The sequence below is a fragment of the Schistocerca gregaria genome, chromosome 1 (assembly GCF_023897955.1).
Source record: "Schistocerca gregaria isolate iqSchGreg1 chromosome 1, iqSchGreg1.2, whole genome shotgun sequence".
In the NCBI taxonomy this organism is placed as follows: Eukaryota; Metazoa; Arthropoda; class Insecta; order Orthoptera; family Acrididae; genus Schistocerca; species Schistocerca gregaria.
In genome coordinates, this window is record NC_064920.1 from 320,647,311 (window position 1) to 320,674,577 (window position 27,267).

At 41.0% G+C, this 27,267-nt stretch overlaps 1 protein-coding gene across 2 annotated transcripts in view; it reads left to right on the forward strand.

Moving 5' to 3' along the window:
- LOC126343639 (DNA helicase MCM8-like) overlaps positions 1-27,267 on the forward strand; it is a 146,102-nt gene that overhangs the window by 78,133 nt on the left and 40,702 nt on the right. For both annotated transcript variants that reach the window (XM_050001955.1, XM_050001954.1), the window contains exon 9: positions 12,851-13,011. In XM_050001955.1, the coding sequence (XP_049857912.1) occupies positions 12,851-13,011 (161 nt within the window). The remainder of the gene's footprint in view (positions 1-12,850; positions 13,012-27,267) is intronic.

Consider the following 27,267-nt stretch of genomic DNA (forward strand, 5'->3'; position numbering starts at 1 on the left):
AAGAACATCACATACACATTCTTCATTAATTGAAAATTACTCTATCATGCCAGTCAATCCAATGTGATGAGGTCATTGAGTAGTCTCTGTCGTAGTCCCCCAGACAATGCAGGGCTTCTGTGGTTGTTGCCAAGCTGTTACCTCCCCATGCAAGCCAAGGAGTAGATACCTGTCCTTTAGGGGCACTGGTACTCCCATGCAATTACCATCAAACCAGGTGGACATTGCTGTTGCTAAATTGAAGATACATAGCACTTGAAATGCATCAGACCTCTTTTTTTTTTTTTTTTTTTTTTTTTTTTTTTTTCATATCATTCCTAGTTGTGCCTGTGGACTATGATGGATACCCAGGTCAGTTACTGCTATCTTGCAGAAGGGGATTTTGATTCTGGAGATTATGGGTTGGACTTTTTGTAAGCCTAATAAGTAGGTTCTGTTTGGGGTGTAGGTAAACTGTCTTAAGTGCTAATAGCTTTTCCATGATAACAGGTGCTTTTCAGCACCAGTTGGATATATGCTTTTGAAAAGTGTTCGCAGGACACAGCACCTCCCCAAGGAATTCTGTTACCGAGAACAGGGATTGACCAAAGAAAGTCCTGCATTCTGCTCTGGAGGCTGATTGGCTGAAAGAGCTAAGTGTTAAAACAGTCTCATGGAGCTGCTTGAACCTCACCAATAGGAGAATCGGCATTGACGCCTCATGGATATAGGAGGCAAGCATTGCACCTTCTGAGGGAAAGGTTGTGTCTTAAAGAGGGTAAAATTTGGATGTCGGGAGTTAATAATCCTTCATAACCAAAAAACATTATTTTTCTACACAGAAAGCTTAAGAGTTTGTAAATGCATTCCTATTCACAGGCGTAGACTGCTGAACAATCAGTTGTTCTTCTTCTCTCTCTCTCTCTCTCTCTCTCTCTCTCTCTCTCTCTCTCTCTCTCTCTCTCTCTCTCTCTCTCTCTCTCTCTTTTTTTTTTTTTTTTTTTTTTTTTTTTTTTTTTTTTTTTTTCCATCAATAAAATAAAATTTATTCTTTTGTGTGTGAAGCACTAGCAGGGCTAAATGATAGGTGGAGGCTATTAGTTATCTTTGTTGGTTTAGCAAAAAACATTAGATCACAGATCACATGGATCCTGTAGTACTTCTACATACATTGGAACCTTATTGGATTAAGGATACAGCTTGACGATGGTTCACTGCATGTCTGGAAAGTAGGGAGTGGAAGGCTGTCCTCCAGTGTCAAGAAACAGGGAAGAGACTTGAATCTGGCTAAGATCATGTAAAGTGGGGAGGCACAGTGTTTAGTCTGGTTCCATTGCTTTTCTTGATATGTATCTGTGACTTGCCACTAAACGTGACAGATGATCAGAAAGCACATTAACACTTAAGTACAACAAAACACAATGTATATAATATTTAACTTTGAACCTCAGTAGAAGTGCAATTTTGCTGTACCAGTGTATGCTCAGCAAGTCAGTCAGTGAAGCTGATTGTTGTAAATTCTTAGCACTGAGGGTAAATGAAAAGCTTTTTCGGAAATAGCATCTTCAACATCATGTGCACTAATTGAACAAATTAGAATAATCTCCACTGTGTATGACACTGAAATATGGTGGCTTGTGCTTAATTGTACTCTATCATCTCGTATAGTAAATACTGCATGTGGCTTGTGAGTGTAAAAGTGCTGAATTTGAGCATTGCTCACATGCAAGCACAGACTGGGTCTTGTCCCGAGGTATGGCGACAACTCTCAGGTTGTGGCAGTGTAATACTAACCTTAGCTACTGAAATTGAGGAGAAGCAACCATTAGATAGTGTGTGTTATGTTACAAGCAACTGAAAATTCAGTGTCACTAAAAGAAATGAAGAAACGGTAATTTGACATCCTCTAAAAAGGAATAGGAGTGTCAGCTTTTATTTGTACACAATAATGAAAATTCAGAATGTTCAATATTTGGCTGTATACTCACTGATCAGCAGAAGTTTGTTATAGGAAGCCACTATAACATATTTCACAAGGATGAGTAAAGCTTACTTTTGGATTCTGAATGGATGGAAAAATTAACTGAAGCTAAAATGAGCGATCAGACGAGACATGATGAATCTGATGTAAGTTGCCCTTTTTTACAAGAAATCTACAATTTTCTTTCAACATGTGTCTCATCTACATGATTTAGTATTTTACGCAGCACTATTTTCAGCTTTTTAGTATGAGAGCATTAGCAGCCCAGCAGTACATGCAAGTTATAAGATTGCACTTAACAACATAGCAAGAGTTGGAAAACTGTTTGGTCAGAGTGGGTTCATAAAGGAGTGTATCAATGACACTGCAGATATTTTGTGCCCACTTAATGTAAATTGGTTTCCAGCAATCAGTCTTTCTCAGTAGACTGTTTATCGCTAAGTAAGTGCCGTAGCTGATGACGTTTACCAGCAATTAATAAGTGAAATGCAAGATTTCATTGCATTGCATTTTCCTTTGCACTTGATGAATCCACAGACATTTCAGTAACAACAGAGAGAGCATTTTCAATGAAAGGGGAGCAGATAGGATTTGTTTGATTGCAAATAAAGAAGCAACATCACACATAACAACCACTGTACAGCATTCACTGCATTTTGGAGCAAATGTTACCCTTTGCAAAAGTAGCAAAATTAGGCGACACTATGCAGGGTAACTAGTTATTTGAGATCCCATGGCTGGACATGTTGATAATTCCACAAATTTCTAGTTGAAATTGAAGAGGAGCATATGGTGACTTACTGTGCCACAGTTAAATACGCTGGCTTATGCACTCAATGTACTTGAAAAGATTTTTTTTTTTTTTTAAATTGAGAATGTCATTGTATCAGTTTTTAAAGGACAAAAGGAGGTGTGGCCCCAAATGAGATGATTGAGAATTGGTTGCTGAACTTGCATTTTTAGTGGATAATTTGGGACATAAGAATGATTTGAACACTAGTGTGCAAGGTGAAAATCAAGTAATTTGTGAAATGACTGAAAAAATGCAAGCTTACGTGAGAAAGCTTTTGCTGTGGGGAAAGACAGGTTTCGTCAGAGAACACAGCGAATTTATGTTCTCTGTCTTCAGCCCATGAAAAGAATTACAAGGAGTACGTTTCTTTAATTACTGCAATGAAAGAGGTATTTCTCAAGAGGTTTGAGTATATATTAAATCCATCTCAAGCTTTCAAATTATTTTTGAGACCACTTGCTGCTGCTGGGGATATAGTCCTTACAATTCGCAAATGGAATTAAATAGTGTCACAGAGTAATCCTCATCTAAGAGTTGAGTTCTTTTCATCAAAAAGTTTAATAGAATTTTATTAACACATTCCACAGCAAGAGTTTCTTCATCTTCAAAATGAAGCCGCGAAAATAGTGTCAATGTTTGGCTCTTTATATGTTTGTGAGAGATTTTAATCTATTACAAAAAATTAATAAATCACTGTTAAGATCGAACATCAGTAATGAAACTTTACATAACCGTTTGCATTTCTATGTATGTAGCAATTTTGTACCAGATATTAACTTTGACTTGTGATAACTAAACAAACTGCATCTTAAATAATACGCTTCAAACCCATAATTTCTCTTTGGCTGCCCTATTACATCCTGCTCCCCCAATTTAATAATGCAAACAAGGAAATGGAAAAACAAATTCCATTACAGAGAAAGAAAGTGTGGAAATGGTAGGGGAAGAGTGTAGAGGGAGAGAAGAGAAGCAGAAAACTGGCTTGTGATTACATGCCTGCTGCTTGCAGCCACCTGCTCACTGCAAGCATGTCATTACGAATAGGATACCTAGGCATTTATGTCCTATATTATCATATTGTAGGAAAAATATGTGGACTCACCAAAAATATTCATAGCTCTGAAGAAGGCAATCAGACAGGTCTGTAGTGTCAGTTCACAAACTTCGTGTTGGCTGTTCTTTGGGAGTCTCAGAATTCTAACTCTGCTGGCTCTGTAGATATATTTAATCGTGAGATTTGTTGCTCACAATTTTGGCTCATTCAGAAGAAACAGCAATGTTCATACAGTGAACACTAGAAGGAAAGATGATATGCACTTGGGTAATACTTCCTTAAGCATTGTATGCAAGGTGTGCATTATTCAGCAGATTTCATTTTCAGTAGGTTCGCGCCAAAACTAATAAAAAAAATTAGCTGACAAATCTGAAGTATTCAAATCTAAGTTGAAATGAATACTTGTGGCACACTCCTTTTGTTATGTACAAGAGTTTGTCACATTAGTTGAGAATTTTCCTCTGTAATATGTTATTTGCTAATATACTCTCTCACAGTTTTTTTTTTTGTTTTATTGATACCATATAAGTAATTTAGGAGTAACACACACAGTGCCGGGATGGCTGTTTGGCGGGTGGACTGGGTTGAGACATTGTGTTGGATGGATTGGGTACAAGGAGAAAGAGTCAGGAAGCGAGAGGACAAGGTGGGAAGGGGTAGCTGGAGACCCAGAGAGAGGCAGCCGGTGCACAGGATAGGAATGCAGCCCAAGGGCGTCAGGGCCACAAAGTTTCTGTGATGCGTGGTAGTGATGGAAATGAAAATGCCGTGTGGCCAGGGCCTCCCGTCTGGTAGATCGTTCGCCTGGTGCAAGTCTTTCGAGTTCATGCCACTGCGGCGACTTGCATGTCGATGGGGATGAAATGATGATGATAAGGACAACACAATACCCAGTCCCTGAGCGGAGAAAATCTCTGGCTCAGCTGGGAATCGAATCCGAACTATTAGGTATGACATTCCGTCGCGCTGACCACTCAGCTACCAGGGGCAGACGTGTTGATGATGACTTAGAGGCATGGATTGTGAGGGGGTGACTGGACAGAGGAAGGGGGGACTGTTGGGTAGAGGGTGTGGGTGCCATGGGTTAGGAGAGACACAGGGAGTTTATGTCATGGGACAATTGGGAAATCCAGGAAAAACCTGCGAACTTTTTCATCTGGGAGAAAACTGGGAAAAACACGGCAATTTTTTGGAGTTCTGGGAATTTTTCATTGTTTTAGTTTTCAGTTAAATTTTTGTAAATTTGATCGGTAAGAACTGATAATCTAACAAAGAATTTTACTTTAGTCCTCTACTGCAGAATAATATGTAGCAATGAAACATAAACGAGAGAAAACCACAGTGCGCAAACAAATGCATGCCAACAGCAAACTGTCTCAAATGCTTTACGAAAAATAATATGCAGTGCTTCATAACAACAATTTTCTTTCGATGAGCATGACATCACAACTGTTTACATTTCCAACAGATCACAGGAAAATATTCCAAATAATGGCTTGAGAAGCGTAAGTTTCAAAGTAAATTTCCTTTTATGTCAGATGAATTATGAATGTGCGATGAATTTCTTAAATCGCAGACCTTTTGACTCTCATTCAAATCTTAACTCTTTGAGAACAGCCACTTAGCAAAAATTCGGACCCATAATACCAGGCATTTATGTCATTATTTAAAATTTTAATGGCGCATTTGTGTTTGATATATCTTAAAGGATAATACATGCAAAAAAAGATTGATATTATATGTGAGAGCTTAGTTTTTCTTGTAGCTAGGCTATATGTATAATAATTTAAACTATTAACTTTTTCTATTTGTGTGTTCGCACTGCTGAACAGTGACATTACTATGGGCTGACTACATCATATGTCTTATGCTCTGAATATCAGCTGTCATTGGCTGGCGAGATCATGTCACATGAGCTGTGACTGGCTAAGAAGAATGCATCGCTATCTCGGTTTCAATGCTTTGGAAACTAATGTTCTGTGTTAGGTGGACTTCATATTTATACTTTCATAATACAAAAAATGCAATGTACGTGTTGATGCACATCAAAGATCTTCTCAAAGTTCTTCTTTCCAGTTCCAAAGGAAAGGATTTTTTTTTTCCTTTTCCTTGGCTGTGTATATATCCTATGACACCAGGAATATTTCACGAGCGAAGGATATGTTGCTAGGATAACTTTCTTCTGCAGATAGCTTCCTTCTGTGTTTTTAAAAAAAGCTGGTGGTGGAGGGAAGGATCCAGATATCAGAGTTTGCAAAGCAGTGATTGAACTTGATCATATTGTGCTCAGCAGTGTGTTCCACCACTGGGTGGTCACCTCTGCTCTTGACTAGAGTTTGTAGGTGGCCATTCACTGTGGTGGACAGCTGGTTGGCAGTCACACCCATACAAAATGCTTTGCAGAAATTACAATAGAGCTGGTACATGACATGGCTGTTTTCACAAGTGGGCCTGTTTCTGATAGGGTAGGATAAGCTTGTGACACTATTACAGCAAGATACTGGGTGGGTGAATAGGACAGGTCTTGCACCTGGGTATTTCCCAGGGGGAATCCCTGTGGCAAAGTGTTGGGATTGAGATGGCCTAGGTCAGAGTGTTGTTTTGTTTGGGTGGACTGTGGAATATCAATTAAGGATGGGTGGGAATGGTGCATAGGTGTGGATAATGCTGATCCAGAAGAAAGGAAGATCTTGAACCATGTGATTTCAGTTTTTCTTGCTAGCTGAAAGAACATCTGGGGGAAAGAGATTTTCTTACAATGAAGATGTTCACACAGCGGTTCTGAAATGGCTCCATGACCGAGGAGCAGGTTCCTGTTGTCAGGGATTTGAACAACTGGTAGAACATTCTGACTGTTCATTGCAGATACTTGGTAACTATGCTGAAAAATAGCATTATGAGTCTGTGCCACTTGAGATGTTTATATTTTCCCACCTCTGCATTGCAAATGTTTTGAGTGAAATGCCCAGTCGATGCGCTGTTGTTTTCACGTCAATTCTACCAACATTGAGAGTTGTTTAGTTCTCGGGGTTTTGTAAAATTCCTGGATTCATGTCTCGTCACTGTGCAACCTATGAAAAGGATTGCGGAAGACTCCCAAATTAATTCCAAAGTACAGTGCGGTTTTAATACCAATATATTTCCAGGACTCTGGTGTCTGAGCCTGGTGAACTGTACCAGTTACATCGGATGTATCCAAAGTTGACATCAAATGACACAGAGTTCACAACAATCAACAAACGAGTGAGATTACAATACATTTGCTTGCAACCCTAGCCAAAAAACGAATGCCCCAAGGCACCTGCGTGACCTCTATTTATACTTTTGTTAACAATTACCTACAATGAAAATTAAAATTTTATGTAAAATTACAATTAAAAGTTAAACCGAATATGAGCTACACATTGCTAAAAATTTACAATCTCAGTGCTGAACAAGGTGAACCTATTATCAACTTAGTTACGACTTAATATAACATTTCTGACTAATTACATGTAACAATTACATTTCAAAATTTGTTTATAACAAAGCAACTAGTGCCCGAATTTTAGTGCTAACATATGTTGGAGATTCAATTAATGTGCTTTATTTATATGTTCTGTTTAATTTGTTGTGGTAATTTTATAATGATAAGTTTACTGGTACATCCTGACAATGTGCTCTATTTCTTTCGATTAGTTACAGTGTTAATTTTACATTTATATTGTGTTTCTCACATAAGAACAATGTTCAATGCTTTTGGCACATTCAAAATGCACACGGTGGCTTTTACACATATGGTTTCAGCAAATCATCGTTTTTGAATTATATGTATACTGAAATAGTGGTTATTTTTGTATGTAATGGACAATTTGGTCTGGTGTTCATCTTTAACGCTCTCCGAGGGGTTCTGATAGGCAGCAATGAGATACAGCAATATTTCACACTTTGAAGTATAGTGCAGCATTCAGTTAAAGTTACTTGGCCCGTTATAAAAATGTGTAACTTACTTTTTGAAGTGTGCTCATACCTGTTAGAATCACTCTCCATAACAGCCTAAATAGGGATTATATTTTATAAAGATTGAATACTTCAGACAAATGGAGAACTGCAAGCAAACTTGGAGTGTCAGAGGGGTGTATTCTCCTCCCTATACATAGAGAACATCTAAATATAACCACGTGAACCCAGGAACATACATATATTAGTGTTAGAAGGGACTACTCTATCTGGAATTTGAAAATTATGGTATGCATACGCAATGTATGACCATACGTTTTGTCTAGTATACAGTACTTTCATTGTTACTATCTTAGCCATATGTCTGCCCAATGTACCTGAGAACCTATCTGCACTAATTGTGGTGGATAGTCACACATCAGTAAACTCTGTCAACAAACATCACAGTGCCCACACTGCCCAAGTCTACATCCTCTACACTACCAGGTTGTCCAATTTTTCACAAACGCATTCAGAACATTTAATCACCTATTGCCTTTTGAAGAATGTCAGAAGTTGGATTGTCTTTAACCAGTAGCAATGTAATCAAGTGACTTAGCTGCTACCATAGGTAATAGGTATGCCCCATACCTGGAATCAAGACAAACTGCCAGACCCCATGTCACCTAAGGGAAGGCTGCTACTATCTGTTTCTGTTCACAGAGACTTTTCATCTAGATCCGGTCTTGCACTAGAAGAGAATGTCCCATAGCACACCCTCCTTGTCCAAACTAATAGACCGATGAACCAGTTCCATTCAAAGGAAACAAGAAATACGAATACAGGCCATTGGTTGTCCCAGTTGTCTTCGAATATTGAAATATGGCCTGGGAAACTCTCAGAAGAATTCAAGCAAAAAGAGAGAGAGAGAGAGAGAGAGAGAGAGAGAGAGAGAGAGAGAGAGAGAGAGAGAGGGAGGGAGGGAGAGATGGAAATAAGAAGTAATAACATGATACCTGGTGACATAGATACCTTCTCAGTAGTAGACATTCTGTAAATATAAGTAACTCATTACTGTTAGAAATGGCTCAAGATCAGACAGCAGAGCAGTCTAACCCTCTTTCATCTCAGCTACCACGATCTCCATTCTCCCACTATTCCTCGATACTGCATATGTAGTAAAATTAACACAGTTGTGGAAACAATATAGAACAGTTTTTGCCCATCATGCAACTGGTTGTGAATAGGTACTGAATATTGATTTCGAAGGAATTGCTTTTAGAGAATGATTAACTAGCTTTTTAACAATGTATAACATGCCTCTTCCAACTGCAATTTTAATGCCGGCCCCCCTCTCTCTCTCTCTCTCTCTCTCTCTCTCTCTCTCTCTCTCTCTCTCCCTCTCTCCCTCTCTCCCTCTCTCCCTCTCTCCCTCTGTCCGAGCGCGCGCGCGCGCGTGTGTGTGTGTGTGTGTGTGTGTGTGTGTGTGTGTGTGTGTGTGTGTGTGTGTGTGTTGGAAAACTCTTTACTGAACAAGACATTTGTTTAACGAACAATGGGAAACTAACACACTTCAGTGCAGTACACAGTACTTTCTCCTCCACTGATCTTACCTTATACTGCTCCAGTTTATGCCTCTTACTCAGTGCCCTACTCATGATTATTTGTGTGATTTATTTAGTCATCTTGTCGATCCCATATTCCTAACTTACAGTGGTCACTGAGATGAGCTGATGAGCGCACACACATGCACTTCTGCAGCCCACATCATGCCAAACCAAATGAAAGAAGTCGCTAAAATTGTGCAAAATCGGTTGTCAGATATCTTTGTGCCTTTTTGCACTGAATTGCAATATCCCTGCATGTGCAAAAGGCTGGTGACAGATGTGGAGACATCACGTCCTGGCAACATTGCACAAATTGGGCTTTTTGGAGCTTTTTGACAATCTTCTTACAGTACTTCTTATATCATAGGTTCTTTCACATTAGTCGTATCAGACCTTAGCAACGTACATGAATAAACAGACAGAGTACTGCACCAGTCTGTTATAGCCATCAGCCATTTTGCTATAGCAATAAACGAAATTGTGACCATTGGGGAACCTAAGGTATCATTGAAGTTGTTTGTAAACAACATTTGTCTCTATTCCATGTTCCTCTCCATATGGCTTCATATGGGGAATATAGACATGTGCTAACAACCATGATCCTGTATTTCATTTGGGAAATTCCACATTATAATTAAATCACCTACTGTTAGCAGGTTTTTACTGTGCCTGTTTCTCTAGCTTACTTTTCAACAGTAAGCTGACCTGGATGGCACACATCAAACCACTTGTATACAGGAATGTAACTCATTATACACTGAAGAGCCGAAGAAACTGGTACACCTTCCTGATATCTTATAGGGCACCCTGTGAGCACACAGAAGTGTCTCAACATGACATGGTGTGGACTTGAGTCCTGTCTGAAGTAGTGTTGGAGGGAACTGACACTATGAATTTGGCCCTCCCCCCCTCTGGGCCCTCCCCCCCTCTGGGCCCTCCCCCCCTCTGGGCCCTCCCCCCCTCTGGGCCCTCCCCCCCTCTGGGCCCTCCCCCCCCTCTGGGCCATCCCCCCCTCTGGGCCATCCCCCCCTCTGGGCCATCCCCCCCTCTGGGCCATCCCCCCCTCTGGGCCATCCCCCCCTCTGGGCCATCCCCCCCTCTGGGCCATCCCCCCCTCTGGGCCATCCCCCCCTCTGGGCCATCCCCCCCTCTGGGCCATCCCCCCCTCTGGGCCATCCCCCCCTCTGGGCCATCCCCCCCTCTGGGCCATCCCCCCCTCTGGGCCATCCCCCCCTCTGGGCCATCCCCCCCTCTGGGCCCTCCCCCCCTCTGGGCCCTCCCCCCCTCTGGGCCCTCCCCCCCCCTCTGGGCCCTCCCCCCCCCTCTGGGCCCTCCCCCCCCCCTCTGGGCCCTCCCCCCCCTCTGGGCCCTCGCCCCCCCTCTGGGCCCTCGCCCCCCTTCTGGGCCCTCGCCCCCCTTCTGGGCCCTCGCCCCCTCTGGGCCCTCTGCCACTCACCCCCCATCTGCCGCTCACCCCCCTACCCCCTCCCACTATGCCTACCCCCTACCCCCTCCCACTATGCCTACCCCCTACCCCCTCCCACTATGCCTACCCCCTCCCCCCTCCACATGTGCACCCCCTCCACCCGTCCCCACCCGTACCCCCTCCCCATGTGCGCCCCCTCCACCCGTCCCCACCCGTACCCCCTCCCCTACCCTCCCCCTATCCACACTTGCCTCTTCTTGTTCCCCTCCCCATTGTTCCCCTCTTCCACCTACCCCTACCCCACTCCACTTCCCCACCCCACTCCTCACCCTTACCCTCTCACCTTTACCGCCACTCTCAACTGTGCCCTCGCCAGCGCACACGTTACCCCCTCTCTGTGCAAATACTATATTCTGTTTTGAGTGTTTCTGTGTGCTACACAATAGTCAGCTTCAGGAGGGGTAATTGAGTTGTTATGTTTTGTTACTGTTACCTTCCTCAGGAATTAAGGAAGAGTTGCAAATTTTAGGATAGTTTGTCATACTTCTTTATGTGTTTATCGACAGCATACTGAAATTTTCCTCCTGATTTTAAGTTCTGGCCAGATATTCTATCTCCATGTAATTTGATAGTTTTCTCTAGTAAATGTTCCATTTGATTCAATGTTCCATTATTGTAGTTATACCGGGTAACCTTTCAGGTGCCTCCTGATTCCCTTGCACTCACTTCATAGCTTATGAGTTATGCATTCAAAATGAACATAATTTGCATGTATTCATTTGCCTCCTTTAAAGTTAACCTGGGAAATTTTGGCGTATCCCTTGATTGCTGTTGTCACTAAACAACATTTTGCACCAGTGTCGGCGAAGATTGTTATGTCAGAAATATTTTATTTGCTCTTAATGCTTGTTCATTATTTTTCTGTTGATGGCCATACCAAAGATAGTCAGGCAGCTTTACAACAGTGATTTTCAGTGTTCTTCTGAGATACAATTTCTTCCACATTCAGTTGCATGAACTATATACATTATCAATATAAAAGAACCCTTTTTTCTTCTCTTGAGAATGTCACATCCCTTGAAATATTATCAACATTGGCTGTCAACGTATTTTATGCTCAGTTTGGTGCACTTTGTTACACTGGTTGTGATTTTAATACAAGTAATTTTGTCTTATTCCCTCACAGTTATTATTATTATTATTATTATTATTATTATTATTATTATTAATTGTATTCAAGTATAGGAAGTAAATGACATTTTTATTTGTATTCATAAAGGCTACGCTGCTCCATTTTTGATTTAGCAGACTGGTATCAAAAATATGCTTATCATTAATGGTCCTGTAGAAGATTCATAAAAATAAAACACAATACTTGCTATAGGTTTATGTAGTGGGAGTTTGAATGTGTTCGTAATTTTGTGTTAGATTGTTTAGCACTTACTTACATTCTACTTTCAGGCCTTCATAGAAGTTTTTGCAGATGTTGTGTTATTTTATATTGTTTTTAGCACATTCTCATGTTAGTATAAATCAGATTGATCATGGTTTACATACACAAATAAAAATGTTAGTAATCAATGGTATCAAGGCTGCAGGACACCTGGTGTACAAAGTGTAAGAGACATTCTGTAGTCTTTAAAATGATAAGCTCTAACTTATTAATTTCTAAAGTAATTAAAGGTAGACATAATAGGATTTACTTTACTTACTCTAAAGCCAGTGATTTCTGTCGTAACTTCACTTAAAGTGTCTTCAGACCACACCAGTTAAAAGAAGTTAATATAATTTGATTGCTTCCTTAATTTGAGTTTGAGAAGAGTCCTGTATTTGAAAAGTCATAGATTTGGCAGTGAATTGTGGAATGTTTATCAATGTAGTATTCCAATTTCAAGTATAACACCTGGTCAACATTTAAATATACATGTGTATCTTGCAGATCTTACCATATGCTCTAATTGTGCTAGGATTAAGTTTTCATTGTGCATGAAGCCATTTTTGTGCATGTTATTGTTGTTTGTCGAGAGAGAGAGAAAGAGAGAACACAGTAATACAAAGCTGTCATTGTGAAGACTTATTCATTTTCTCACAGGGGTGTACGTGTGTGGGAATACTAGCACTACATCTGGGCTCACTGTTACACTGACTCGGGAGTCAGGAGGTGATTATACACTTGAAGCAGGAGCTCTTGTACTAGCTGATCAAGGCTGCTGTTGTATTGATGAATTTGACAAGATGTCCTCACAGCATCAGGTATAAATGCAGCATATGTAGTACATTCTTATTTTCTCTTATTTATTGATATCAGTACCCATTAATGATTAACTAGATGCAAAAAAAAATTATTGTTTGAGTATACATTCTAATGAATTTTGACTAATTGTAGATAAGAAGGAGAGAGGGATAGAATACAGTTGATCATAATGAGAAGTACAGCCACTATCATTTTCTGTTGCTGTGTCAAAAACACTGATTTTGAAGCTCATAAATTTTGGTTTAAAAAACTGTCACATGGCCAATCACATTCCACTACCGTTGCTGTTATCATCATTCTGCCATAATAGGGGTCAAGCTGTCACTTTAACAGGTTGCATCGCAGAAGGAACTTTGTAATTGGAGTGGAAGAAACTCCACAATTTTCTCTTTAGTCCACAACTGTTTCCCACATAAGTGACATACTAAAGGCAAAATGCTATCAATAATTGTGCTGTTGCCTGATGACAAAAATAACTGGTTTCAAATTATCAGCAAGTCATAAGCAGATTATTTGAATACTTTATATAGTAATTCATCACAATATAACTGAACAGGCCTGTTTGCTATGTAGTGTATTCAAATTATCTGATAATGACTTGCTGATAAGTTGAAACCAGTAATGATACAATTTGTTTACACAAAGCAGAAAAGAACAATGTTGTTGTTGTTGTCGTCTTCAGTCCTGAGACTGGTTTGATGCAGCTCTCCATGCTGCTCTATCCTGTGGAAGCTTCTTCATCTCCCAGTACTTACTGCAACCTACATCCTTCTGAATCTGCTTAGTGTACTCATCTCTTGGTCTCCCGCTATGATTTTTACCCTCCATGCTGCCCTCCAGTGCTAAATTTGTGATCCCTCGATGCCTGAGAACATGTCCCACCAACCGATCCCTTCTTCTTGTCAAGTTTTGCCACAAACTCCTCTTCTCCCCAATTCTATTCAATACCTCCTCATGAGTAATGTGATCTAACCATCTAATCTTCAGCATTCTTCTGTAGCACCACATTTCGAAAGCTTCTATACTCTTCTTGTCCAAACTAGTTATCGTCCATGTTTCACTTCCATACATGGCTACACTCCATACAAATGCTTTCAGAAACGACTTCCTGACACTTAAATCTATACTCCATGCTAACAAATTTCTCTTCTTCAGAAACGCTTTCCTTGCCATTGACAGTCTACATTTTATATCCTCTCTACTTCGACCATCATCAGTTATTTTGCTCCCCAAATAGCAAAACTCCTTTACTACTTTCAGTGTCTCATTTCCTAATCTAATTCCCTCAGCATCATCCGACTTAATTCGACTACATTCCATTATCCTCGTTTTGCTTTTGTTTATGTTCATCTTATATCCTCCTTTCAAGACACTGTCCATTCTGTTCAACTGCTGCATTTGTTTACATTTGTTAAAATTAATTTATCCTGTTATATGTTAATATACAGTGGTGTGCAAAACTTAAGGACCAAAGTAACTTTCACATGATGTATCACTGGCAAGTAACATAGCTCGATGAAACTTACACCATACATAGAAAGAACTACCACAATATAGTACAGAAGGTAACTGAAAGACATACGGAATGATATAAACAGAAATGACACTTTTCCGAAGGCATCCATCAGGTGATCCATGGGATTTAGGTCAGGGGAACGGGAAGATCAGTCTACTTGCCAAATATTCTCTTGTTCTAAGAGCTCCACCAGCTGTGCCTTTTGATGCAGTCACACACTGTCATCCATAAAAATGAAGTCAGTGTTGAATGCACCCCTGAAAAAACACACATGAGGAAGGAGTAAGAGTACAGTGAACGAATAATGTTGACCATGGAGTGTATGGTGTTCAAAGATTTGGAAATCAGTACTCCCATGCAACATTGCACCTCCCCATGCATGTCTACCACCAAAAATATCATGTTCGACAATTTTCCTGGGTGCACTGCATACCCTCATATGATGAGAGGCGAGAGAACATAATGCATCCAGGAACATTGTCAAACATTATAATTTTTGTGGTCCAGGTGCTGAATGTTACTATGACAAAATTTTGCAAAGTAGAGGATAGCAGATGATCTTCCCATAGATAGGAATCGTCTTACCAAGGAAAATTGTACATTGTTAGGTAGGTGTGTCTAAGTAAATTGCTTACAAGTGTAGTTACAGTAAATCAAAGAACAATTTTGCTAAAGGGAATAAATAGTCACAGAACTGCACTATATAAAAAAAACTTAAGATGCTTAAACTGAATTTTGACAGTGAGTCTGTAAATACAAGCTATCTCTGATGACCTTTTTGATGGGATGTCAATACTAATTTTTCTTCCTGCTCCTTGGAAACAAATGCTAATTGCACTAACATTTTATTGGATACCAGTAGCAGTTGCCAAAAGTTTAATCAGACAGATAGGGTGTTTATAAGATTATAAAAACATAAAGAGACAGAATGGCTGGCCAGTACTGTATTTACCTGAGTATAAAATGTCTCCCCTTTTCGAAGAGGCTCCCTGAGAAAAAATTATTTTTAAGATAATCTGATGAATCAGAATTACAAACTGTTTTACTGATGATCTATCTATCTACCTGCCTAAAACATTAACATTGTACACATTAAAAATTAGACCATTTATTGATTGTCTTCATATTGATTATATGAGGAGAAACAATTTAACAAAAAGAGATGATTTACATTAATTTTTTACTTCTCTGACTGTTTGCTTACTAAGCCTGTCGTCCTTATAGCACAGCTATGAACTTTATATCTTTGTTATGACAAATATTTGGCTTTTTCTTCCAAATATGTTGCAATTTCTGACATTGTGGGCACTGTGCATCTTTATTCATATGAGAATGTTACAGTGTTTCTTGCTCCCAAACATACTGTCTGACCACCGCTTGCTCATGGGCTGCATAGGACCAGCAGCTGACACATCCCCTTTCATTCCAGTCATATTGTCGACAACATTGCTGCAGGAAACTTGGAAGTATGCCACTGGCCCCTATCCAGACTAGTAATGTCTGCTGCAGAAAGCTGTGTTTTTGCCCAGTTTTAAAGTCGGTTCAAATGGATTTAGACAGCCTAGTTTAAACATGGCAGGTGTTCATAAAAAGCCAAAGTATATGGTCTAGATTCCCTGGGTTGGAAGCACAATGATATTTGCTTTCCTCACCATCCCCCCTTCCCCTCACTCACTCTATTTCCCAACCAAGCTAATATCACTCTTGCCCCTCTAACCCTTCCAAAGTTCTGAGCTAGAGAAACTGTGAAACGTGGACTCCAATAACTTCCAGGCTGCAGATAATATGTAACACCAACTAATACATAAGTAAAAGATCATTATCATATGATTGATTTCATTCTATAAATATTTAATGTTGGATTAATTTTTTTCTCGTTTCATCTAAATGTCACTATCTTGTTGTAAAGCAGATTTTTCCCCTGTATTCTAATAAATAAATACAATCTCTCATAACCGAATAGAACATTGACTTGAGTTCACAATGAAGAATAGTTTTTGAATGGACAACATTTTCACCTTTAAGGCTACCTTTGCTTAAAAAGCAGTATGAATGTTTCTATATGTTACCCATACATATATGAGAACTTTTATTGGAAACCTATTAAAACACAATGAGAGTTTGTAAGATGACAGAATTTAATGCTACATCTTCCTGCCTATAACAAAACTGTCAAATTTGAATTTGAGCAATAGACTGTTGCTGAGACAAGTTCATAGCTTATCATGTATCCCATGCACTAGCACCACGCGAGTGAAATATCACATCATTGTTTGAGGAAAGTGGACACTTTACTGAGCACTTCTGCACATTGGAAAATCTCGAGCCTGTTGGAGTGTGGGTACTGTTTGCCTTACCTACCCTTCCAAATTTTTCAGAATAAATCTACACACATTATCAATAGTCAAAGCTTCATCTGTAAATGGGAGGTGGCCACTGTATCAATCTTTTAAACAATGTAAAAAGGTTGATCTAAGCAGCAAAAAAAATAATAAATGTTTTCCTAGCTTTTGAAACTATTTGGGCCTTATTTGGGGGGGGGGGGGGTGTTAGGGATTAAGTTAGGAATAGTTTCTTTTGCTTTCAAATGTGTGTACCAGCAGTGCTGAAATTTTACCTCCTGAAGGTAATTACTAGCCATATATTTTGTTTGTCTTAATAGTGTTGGAGTTTTCTTAAGTGAATTTTCCTTCTGAAACTGTTAATAAGTCTATGCGAACTTAACTGGAGAGGTGCTATTTGGTGTGACTTCAATATTGATGGTCTGTCCGACAGTACTGATCAAGAACACTTAAGCTTCTTGGTCTCCAACTTTGGAGTATTCCATTGACAACTTGTTTTATGCCCAACTGCTTTCATTGTCCTAGATGTAAAAATATTAGTAAATAGGTCAAGGGACTGTCATGAGATATTGAGAGTAAAAGTTGCTGTAAAATAAAGGTTTGGCTGTAAAAGATAAATTTCGTACAACATTATCGTAAACAGCAACTTAGTCACAATGGTTAAGAGAGGGATTATAGGAACAACTGTAGGAAGATACTTACATCTATGTTGGTACTCAGTGAACCATTGTGAAGCTCGTGGCAAGGGGTATGTCTCTCTTTACTAGTTGTTATAGCTTCTTCCAGTCCATTTATGTAATGAATACATAAAGACTGATTTTTTAAGTTCCTATGTGCATGCTGTTTAAATTCCTCTGTGCATGCTGTGATTAATTTAATCTTGTCCTCACGATCCCTATGGGAACTATATGTAGGGATTTGTAGTAAATTCCTTAAGTCGTCATTTAAACCTAGTTCTTGAACCTTTTTAAATAGGCTTTCTCGAGATGGTTTCAGTCTTTGTTCAAGAATCCATCAGTTCAGTTCTTTCAACATCCCTGTGACATTCTCCTGCAGGTCAAAAGCCTGTAACCATTCGTACTGCCGTTCACTCTACACATACAGTATTCCTTGCTAGTTTGATTTGGTGTGGGTCCCATACACTTTTGCAACATTCTAGGATGGGATGTTTGAGTGATTTGTAAGCAATATCCTTTGTAGATTGACTGCATTTCTCTTTTATTCTACCAATAAACAGAAGTCTGCTACCTGCTTTACCCACAACTGAGCTTATGTGATAGTTCCATATATCCTACTAAGTGTTACATCCAGGTGTGTGTTTGAGTTTACCGATTCCAGCTGTGACTTATTGATATTGTATTCATATGATACTAATATTTTTTTGTGATGTGCATAATTTTACATTTGTGAACTTATAAAACAAGTTGCCAATCTTTGTACCACATTAAAATCTTATCGAGGTCTGACTGAATGTTTATGCAGCTTTGTTCAGACTGTGCTTAATTGTAGATAACTACATCATCTGCAAAAATCCAGAGGTTATTGTTAATATTGTCTGCAAGATTATTAATACACAACATGAACAGCAAGGGCCCCAACACACTTTCCTCACAGGGGGCTCGCCACTCTTTGATGGGTTCATGCTTGGTTACCACAGGGCCCCAGCCTTTGCAGCATCTTTTCCCTTCCATGCTGCATGTTTATCCTCTTGCTGTTGTTGTTCCCCTCCTTTTGGGACCATATCTGGGGTGTTTTTGGGAATGTTCTGCATTGTCAGTTGCAGACCTGAGAACAGTCTCACCACTGTTTTTCACTCCCTTTTCCTTTCTTTGTTTCCCTTCTCTTCTTGTTCCTCTGCTTCGGTGATTGAGGTTCCTATTTTTTTTCTTCCTCCCTGTGCGTTCCTGAAGGCCGGCCCACGTGTCTTTCGTGCAATAGGTGACTGGGTAATGTGAAATTCCAAGCCCCATGTCGACAAGTGGGGTTCGCATGCACATCCTGGTACAGGCCAGTCCCAGGGAGGGGTGATTGCCTGAGCAGCAACCTTTCGAAACTGCTGATTGATCCCTCAGTCAGGTGTTCCAGAGGTGTGACTTGAGGTGTGAACAGTCACCTAAGACGGGTGTGCCCCATTGTGAAGGGGGCCCCCAGTTGGAAGAAGTGCGCCATCGGAGACACTGGCAGTTATGGGGGGTTTTCTCGCAGTGATCCAATTATCTTCACAATCAACATCTACGAAATGTAAATGTAATGAGGCTAACGATTCAAAGACCCTTCCTGTTGAAACCACAGGTCCTTGTAGTGTCACGTAGATGATCAGTCCTTCACTGTGGTAAATCCGTTTATTATTTAGAAAGGTGTTGTTGCAGTTGCTGGCAGTCTGAAATCTTGCTATTGTTTACGGAATTGCACTTTGCTTTTGGAGACTACTTCTGATTCTCATGCACAACAACTGCTTGCCGTCTCGCTTCTCCATGGCTACCCTGTTCGTGTCGAGGCCTATAGAACTTTGAATTCTTCCTGTGGTGTTATTTACACTAGCTGCTCAATGGTCTAACCGAGGCCGAAATCCAATTTTACCTCTCTGATCAGGGTGTCATTGCCATTCAGCGGGTGACGAGACAGATAGATTCCTTCGTAGTGCTCACCCACACTCTTTTTCTCAACTTTGATAGAGCGGTGCTTCCATCCAAGATCAAATTATCACAGTCCAGTCATACATTCCGAACCCGATGCGCTGCTGCCAATGTCATTGTTTCAATACCCAGTCAAATGTGTGCCCTGTGTTAGGGATGCACCCGAGGGTGATTGTCTGTCTCCTCCTCTCCTGCTGTATCAACTGCAATGGCGACCATGCTGCCGTCTCTCAAGACTGTCCCGTGTATCTCGATGAGCGGCCTGCCCAGGAGATCCGGATAAAGGAGAAGTTCCTTATCCAGTCGCTCACAAATTGTTGGCTAGTCGCAAACCCTGTATTCCACCATCTGGCATTTATAGTACTGATCTTGATAAAGCTCGCTCCATGAAGGACATGGCCCCACAGACATGCGACCTCAAATTCTGCTCTGAGGTTGTGAAATCGCCCAGTGTCATGGTAGCATCGCCATCCCATCCTCCAGTTGTGCAACAAGCCATCAAACTCGCACCTCATGGGGCAATGTCCCGAGCTACACTATCAGCAGGCTGGAAAGGACAGAAGGAATACTCCCATGAAGACTTCCTACATCCCTCCAGCCAACCAACACCTGAGTCTTCCTCTGCTAACTGGAAGAAGTTCAACAAAGGCAAACAGTCTTATCTTTTGCTGACTCTAAGATCCTCTTCGAAGGTGTTGCCATGTGATAACCTCGCCCGGCTGGCCTCCGTGTCACCAGTGTACACGACCATCTGTTTTTCTGCATTGGACTCCACAGGTCGGCAGCAGAAGAAAGCTGGTGCTTGTATCTCGTGGAGCAGGATCCCCCTGCCTCTGTGCCCTGTAGCAGCCAATTTTCACAGGCTGGCACTCGGCAGCCACCAAAGTGATACTCCTTCATTTTTTCCTCATCATGACTCTCCTCCAATGGAATGTTCGCGGCCTTTAATCGAAGAAAAAGGATTTACGGCTACTTTTAGAATTGCAGTGTGCGCTTGCGCTCTGTCGTCGCGAAACAAAATTGTGTCCTCACAACTGCTGTGGACTTTCTCATTTCCTCCCTGTCCATTTTGACCTCATCAGTTTGTCCCCCTCCCCTTCCTCAGAGGTCGGCATTCCATCTCATCGGAGGGTCTAACTGATCATACAGGATGATGTTCATAGTCAACCCATCTCCCTGACTACCCATTTTCAAGCTGTTGCAGTCTACATATTCCTTCCTCACTTGACCTTTTCCCTCTGTACCATTTTTATACCTCTGCCATTTGATGTCACCAGGGCAGACTTCTTCCTGTGTATTGGGCAGCTACTTCACCTACTTCTGCTGATCGATGACCGATGACTGTAATGTGTACCATCCCCTTTGTGATTCTCCCAGAACCTGTCGGAGTGTGTGCTCTTGGCTGTCCTCCTTAACCACCTTAACCTCTTCTCCCTTAACACAGGAGCAGCCACATTCATTTCTGACTCCTCGCACACCTGTTCCCTTTTGGACCTTTCCTTCTGCACTGCCCATCTTGCCCATTGTCTCAAATGGTCCATTCTTTCTGACACCTACTTGAGTGACCATTTCCCATGTGCTATCCATTTGCTGGCTCCTACCATACCTGCACGCACAACCAAATGGCAGGTTACTAAGGACAACTGGCAGCTTTACTCCTCCCTGGTGACCTTCAACAAATAAGATTTCCCCACTTGTGATGACTAGGAGGAATATCTTATAAATGTCATCCTTACCACTGAAGAACATTCCATTCCTCGCCCTTCCTATTTACCATGCCATGTCCCCGGTCACTTGGTGGACTGAGGTGTGCCACGAGTTTTTAACCATAATCCTACTATAGCAAAATGCATTTGTTGTAAACAGATGAGTGCACAGTGTCTTCGCATTCTTCAGGATAGCTAAAAAGCTATCTGGATTTCATACACTAATTCTTTTAACAATGGGACCAAGATCAATTCCCCAGTTTCTGGCCTGACAGTAGCAGACCATGGATCCTATTGCTATCTCCAACGCCTTGGGCTGCCATTTTTCGGAAGTTTCAAGCTCTTCCCATTATCGCCCTGCCTTCCTCCATTGGAAATGAGTGGAGGAGGCTCAGGTGATACCCTTCTCACTATTGTGAGTGCTACAGTGTCGCCTTTACTATGAGGGAGCTAAATGATGCTCTTACTTCAACCCGGTCATCTGCCCCAGGGCCAGATGCTGTTCACATTCAAATGTTGTAGCACCTTCCCCTTGCAGGCAACATTTTCTGCTTAATACATACAATCACATCTGGGCAGAGGGCACATTTCCCAAATGCTGACATGAAGTCACTGTCATACGCATACCTAAGCCTGGTAAGGACAAACACCTTTCTTCTAGCTATTGCTCCATCTCTCACATCAGCTGTGTTTGCAAGGTCATGGACTGTATGATTCATGCCCGACTGGTATGGTGGCTTGAGTCTCGCAATTTACAAAGCACTGCAAGTGTAGATTTCAAGTGTGCCATTCTACAGTTGAACATTTCATCACTTTGTCCACCTATGTCATGAATGGTTTTCTGCATGAATCCCAGGTTGTGGCTATATTTTTTGATTTGGAGAAAGCTTATGACACCTTCTGAAGGACTGGTATCCTCTGTACACTCTATACTTGTGGCTTCCTTGGCCCCCTGCTCCGTTTCCTTGAGAAATTCTTGAAAGACCGAGGTTTTAAAGTCCTTCTGGGTTCTGCATTGTTGGATGCCTTAATTCAGGAATATGGTGAGCCTCAGGGTTCCGTTCTGAGTGTCGTCCTCTTTGCTATTGCCATTAACCCAATGATGGCCTGTCTCACACCAGGCATCCCTAGCACCCTTTTTGTCGACCATTTTGCCATCTATTACAGTTCTCCATTGACCTGTCTTATTGAGTGGCGTCTTCAGTGATGTCTCCATCGTCTTTACGTATGAAACATTGCCCTGGCTTTCAATTTTTCACCGACAAAATCGTTTGTATGAATTTCTGGCAGCGCAGTTGGTTTCTCTCACTATCTTTTTACATCTTGGGCCTGTTGCTCTTCCGTTTTTTGAAACTACAAAATTACTGGGGTTCATGCTCAATAAGAAACTCTCTTGGTCCTCCACCGTGTCTTACCTGGCAGCCCGCTGTACGCGGTCCCTAAATGTCCTGTGTGTCCTCAATGGTACTTCCTGTGGCGCAGATCGAACCACAGACCTCCGTGTATACCGGTCCCTTGTCTGTTTGAAAACTGACTCTGGATGCTTTGTTTATGCTTCTACACATCTGCATCTCTTACACTTTCTCAATACTATCCACCATCATAGCATCCATTTGGCCACTGGCACCTTTTACACTAGCCCAGTTGAGACTGTGTATGCAGAAGCTGCTGAACTACCGCTGTCCTAATGCCATGACTTTCTCTTCAGCAGGTATGCATGCCGTTTGTGTGCCATGAGTGGTCACCAATCCTATTCTCCTTTTTCAATGACTCCCTTTGATTGCCAGCATGGGGTGCGTCCCTCTTCTCTGTTATCCCCTGGAATTTGCTTTCGGCTCTTGCTCTGGCAGCTTAACTTCAAGCTACCTGCAACTTTCCCAGTGGGTGTGAACCCTTCACCACCTTGGCTTTGAGCGGTGGCCCATGTTCACTTTGGCCTTCATTCGCTTCCTACGGACACTGCTCCAGCCTCAATCTATCACCTTCAGTTTCACAACCTTCCCATGGAACTTCACAATAGTACTTTTGTGTACACTGATGGCTCGCGGACTGACCATGGTGACGGGTGTGCCTTTGTCATTGGCACCGGCATTTTTTGGTATTGGCTTCCAGCACACTGCTCAGTATTTACAGCAGTGCTTTTCACCCTGTATCAGACTACTGAGTACATCTGGCGACACAGGCTTTTCAGTTGTGTCATCTGCTCACACACTCTCAGCGCCCTTCAAAGCCTCTGTGTGCGGTACGTCACCCATTCCTTAGTGCAACAGATCCAAGAAAACTGTCATTTGTTCACTCTTGATGGAGCTGCTGTGCTGTTTATGTGGGTTCCCGATCACATCAGCCTGACAGGAAATGAGGTTGCTGATGCAGCTCCCAAGGCTGCAGTCCTTGTACCTCAGCCCACTAGTTCTTATATTCCTTCGATGATCTCTGTGTTGCTATCTGTCAGGAGGTGGTGTCACTTCGGCATCGCCACTGGTCCTCCCTTTATGGCAATGAGCTCCAGGTTATTAAGCCTCTCCCAGCGGCTTGGATGACCACCTCAGAGCCCTCCAGCCCCAAGAAGGTTGTTCTTACTAAGTTATGTGGGCACTGCCTTTTTAGCCATTGCCATTTGTTAAGTGGCGCTCCCCCACCACTTTGTGCACATTGTGCCCAACTTTTAACTGTCCGCCATTTCCTTACGGAATGCCCATTTACAGTCCCGCTTGGGTTTGCCTCCTGAGTTATCGGCTGTTTTAGCAAACAACGTATGTGTTGTCGAGTGCATTTTACTTTTTGTGTGTTGTAGCAATATGGCGAAGGCCATTTAATTTTTCATTCTGGACCTCCATTTCTCTGCGGCATCTTTTATAGACCTTTCTCCGCGTCCCTGTTTTTAGCTATCTTCTCTTCTGTCAATTGGGATTGACATGGAGTCATTTTAACTCCTCTCTTTGTGTTTCACAGTTTTGATTAGTTCAGAGTGTAATTTGCAAGATTGCATTCCTATAGGTTTTTACAGATTATAAAGAGCACCAGTGTAATCATTGTCAGCGATTTGGCAGCCACTGTTTAGTAAAGACTCTCTCTTAACTTTTACATACTTCATTCCCAGCTGTGTGCACTAATGTTGCAGATTCGTGTTTTCTTGTGCTATGCTACAATCTTCCACTAGGACATAGTCATGGTATTTACTTAGCTTTTGGAATCCAGCAAAGAACTCCTTGGTATGTTTACCATTTCTCTGATTATATATCCCACTCACCTCTGCTTAATTTTCATTACAGTCATCATTGTCTCTTCCACTCCAGTCTGTTTCCTAATCTATTTGTTCATTTTTCTATCTTTCCTTCTAATTCACATAATGAATAGGAGAGTTTCAATATATCTCTGGTGTAAGTTGAAACTAATAATACACACTGATAAGGTTTCCTATTCAAAGACATTTGAATCTTATTTTAGAAAACCCTGTTTAGTTTACCAAGAGCAGCCTAGACTGGTTTTCTGTTCATTTGCTTTGTTGTCTATGCATTTGTGGTTGAAGTTTTTGTGGATTTGAGGCAAACAGCTTAATCAGCAAGACAAAAGTGATTCAGGTATATTGCATTAGTGTGTGTTTCTTTTTTTCTAGTTCAAATATCTGAAAACAACTGCTAGTACTAGTGAGCATAGTTTGTGATGTGGTATCTCTGTACTTGATTGCTCCCTTAATTTCCTGCTACTGCAATGAACTCAAATGGAAGCTGTACTTTTGGCATATTTATTCTTCATTGTACACTCCAGGGTTGAATCATTCCCTGTTCTTCTAGCACTTTTGCACACATTCCGAAGAAACCGACTTTAAAGCTTTCTAAAAAAGTATGAAATTCTTAAGTGATATTCATACTAATTTGCTGTAGTCTATAACTTTGTACACAATTTGCAAATGATCCACTTCTAAACCAACCTGTTCCATCCCCTGGTTAACACTAGGAGAATCGGCATTAGCAAACTACCTAGATGGATTGCTTCCAGTCACATTGACCTGCGAAGTTTTTCTTCTTTGTTTTCAGTTTTACTTCTTAATTTACTTCAGTACACTGTCTTTAGAGGTCACTGGTGCATTATGCTTTTCATACAAATGCATTATGCTTAAAAATTTCTGTAGAAAATTATTTAATTAAATGAATCGAAGTAAAGAATACATTGTAAATACAAAATCAGTTTAAACTAAACTTACAAATGCAAATAAACATACAATTATAAAATAACAGTTTTATCTGTATGACTTTTACTCCACCAATGCCCCAAACAGGTCATAAACTTGTATTTAGTAAGAAAAATAAAGAAAAATGTACACACATTGCTGTGGCAATAATGAGAAAATAACATTTTTCTCTCTCTCTATGAGATCTTTTCAATCAAAGCCATCATCTTTGTTAAAACACTTTGTACACTTGTACTGAACACTTCCAGCACATGTACTGCGTATGAATTTCTTACACTGCACACACAGATTTTTAGTTTTGCTCCAGCTTTTGCATCCTCCTATCTGACAGGTCTTTTGTATGGGTTCCTTATGTATTGCAGTGGTCATAATGAATGTATGAACAAGTCCTTCCCTTGGTTGTACATACACACAAGGGAGTTCTTCAGCGAATCTGAAAAGAAACATTCACTGGCTAACTTTTTCTCATTTTGTCTCTCTGTAAAGAATACAGCATTGATTGCAGCAATGTCTAGGACGCTGAAAAGCACGTGCATAGGCCATCTGCAATAGCCAAACTTGACAGGTGTACAGATGAGACATCTGGTCTAGAATAACAACTCCAAATTTAGTGGAATTGTTGAAGCTCACAGTTCCAGAGTGTTTCTTCTGTGTTTGTTCGCCCACCACAACTGGCTGGTGCAGTGTGCTCAATAGAACAACATTTTTCTTGCTCTTCATCTGCTAGGAAGCAATTGTTGTGTCACCATATTCGTATAAAATAGCATCATACAGAGATCCAGCAGCAGACTTCACTAATGGAGAAAGTTCTATTTGGGTTTTCTTCAGTGTACCCACCATGATTGTGTTCTCCCGCTTCAGCTGCTCTGCAAGACGTTTAGCTGTGACACTCCTTTCGAAGTGTGAGGTTGCATGAGATATATAACATCATGTTCTGCAACAGGTATGTTGGTGGGATCTTTCATTTTGTTTAACCAAGTAAGCAAATCCATTTGCCATATATCTGAAGTGTGTCCGCTCTTACACTAAATGAAGGAAACTGTAAAGAGAGAGAGGGAACCAGATCACTACAATAAAATAAAATAAGCCAAGCAGATGAAAAAAATCCATTGTTGCATCTTTACAGAAATGATGTGTAAAAAATATCTCACCCATCAGAATGAGCAGCTGCAGTCCTTTAAGATAACATTAATTCAGTTTTTGTAATAGATGTTTGTTGTTTACAGAAATTATTAACTACCAAGGTACATTAAAAATTATGAAAAATAAGGCTCATAAATTAAAATGTACACTACTTATTACACTACTGGCCATTAAAATTGCTACGCCACGAAGATGACGTGCTACAGACGCGAAATTCAACTGACAGGAAGAAGATGCTGTGATATGCAAATGATTAGCTTTTCAGAGCATTCACACAAGGTTGGTGCCAGTGGAGACACCTACAACGTGCTGACATGAGGAAAGTTTCCAACCGATTTTCCACACACAAACAGCAGTTGACCAGCATTGCCTGGTGAAACATTGTTGTGATGCCTCGTGTAAGGAGGAGAAATGCGTACCATCACGTTCCTGACTTTAATAAAGGTCGGCTTGTAGCCTATTGCGATTGCGGTTTATCGTATCACGACATGGCTGCTCACGTTGGTCGAGATCCAATGACTGTTAGCAGAATATGGAATTGGTGGCTTCAGGAGTGTAATACGGAACGCCGTGCTGGATCCCAACGGCCTCGTATCGCTAGCAGTCAAGGTTACAGGCATCTCATCCGCCTGGCTGTAATGGATCGTGAAGCCACGTTTCGATCCCTGAGTCAACAGATGGTGACGTTTGCAAGACAACAACCATCTGCACGAACAGTTC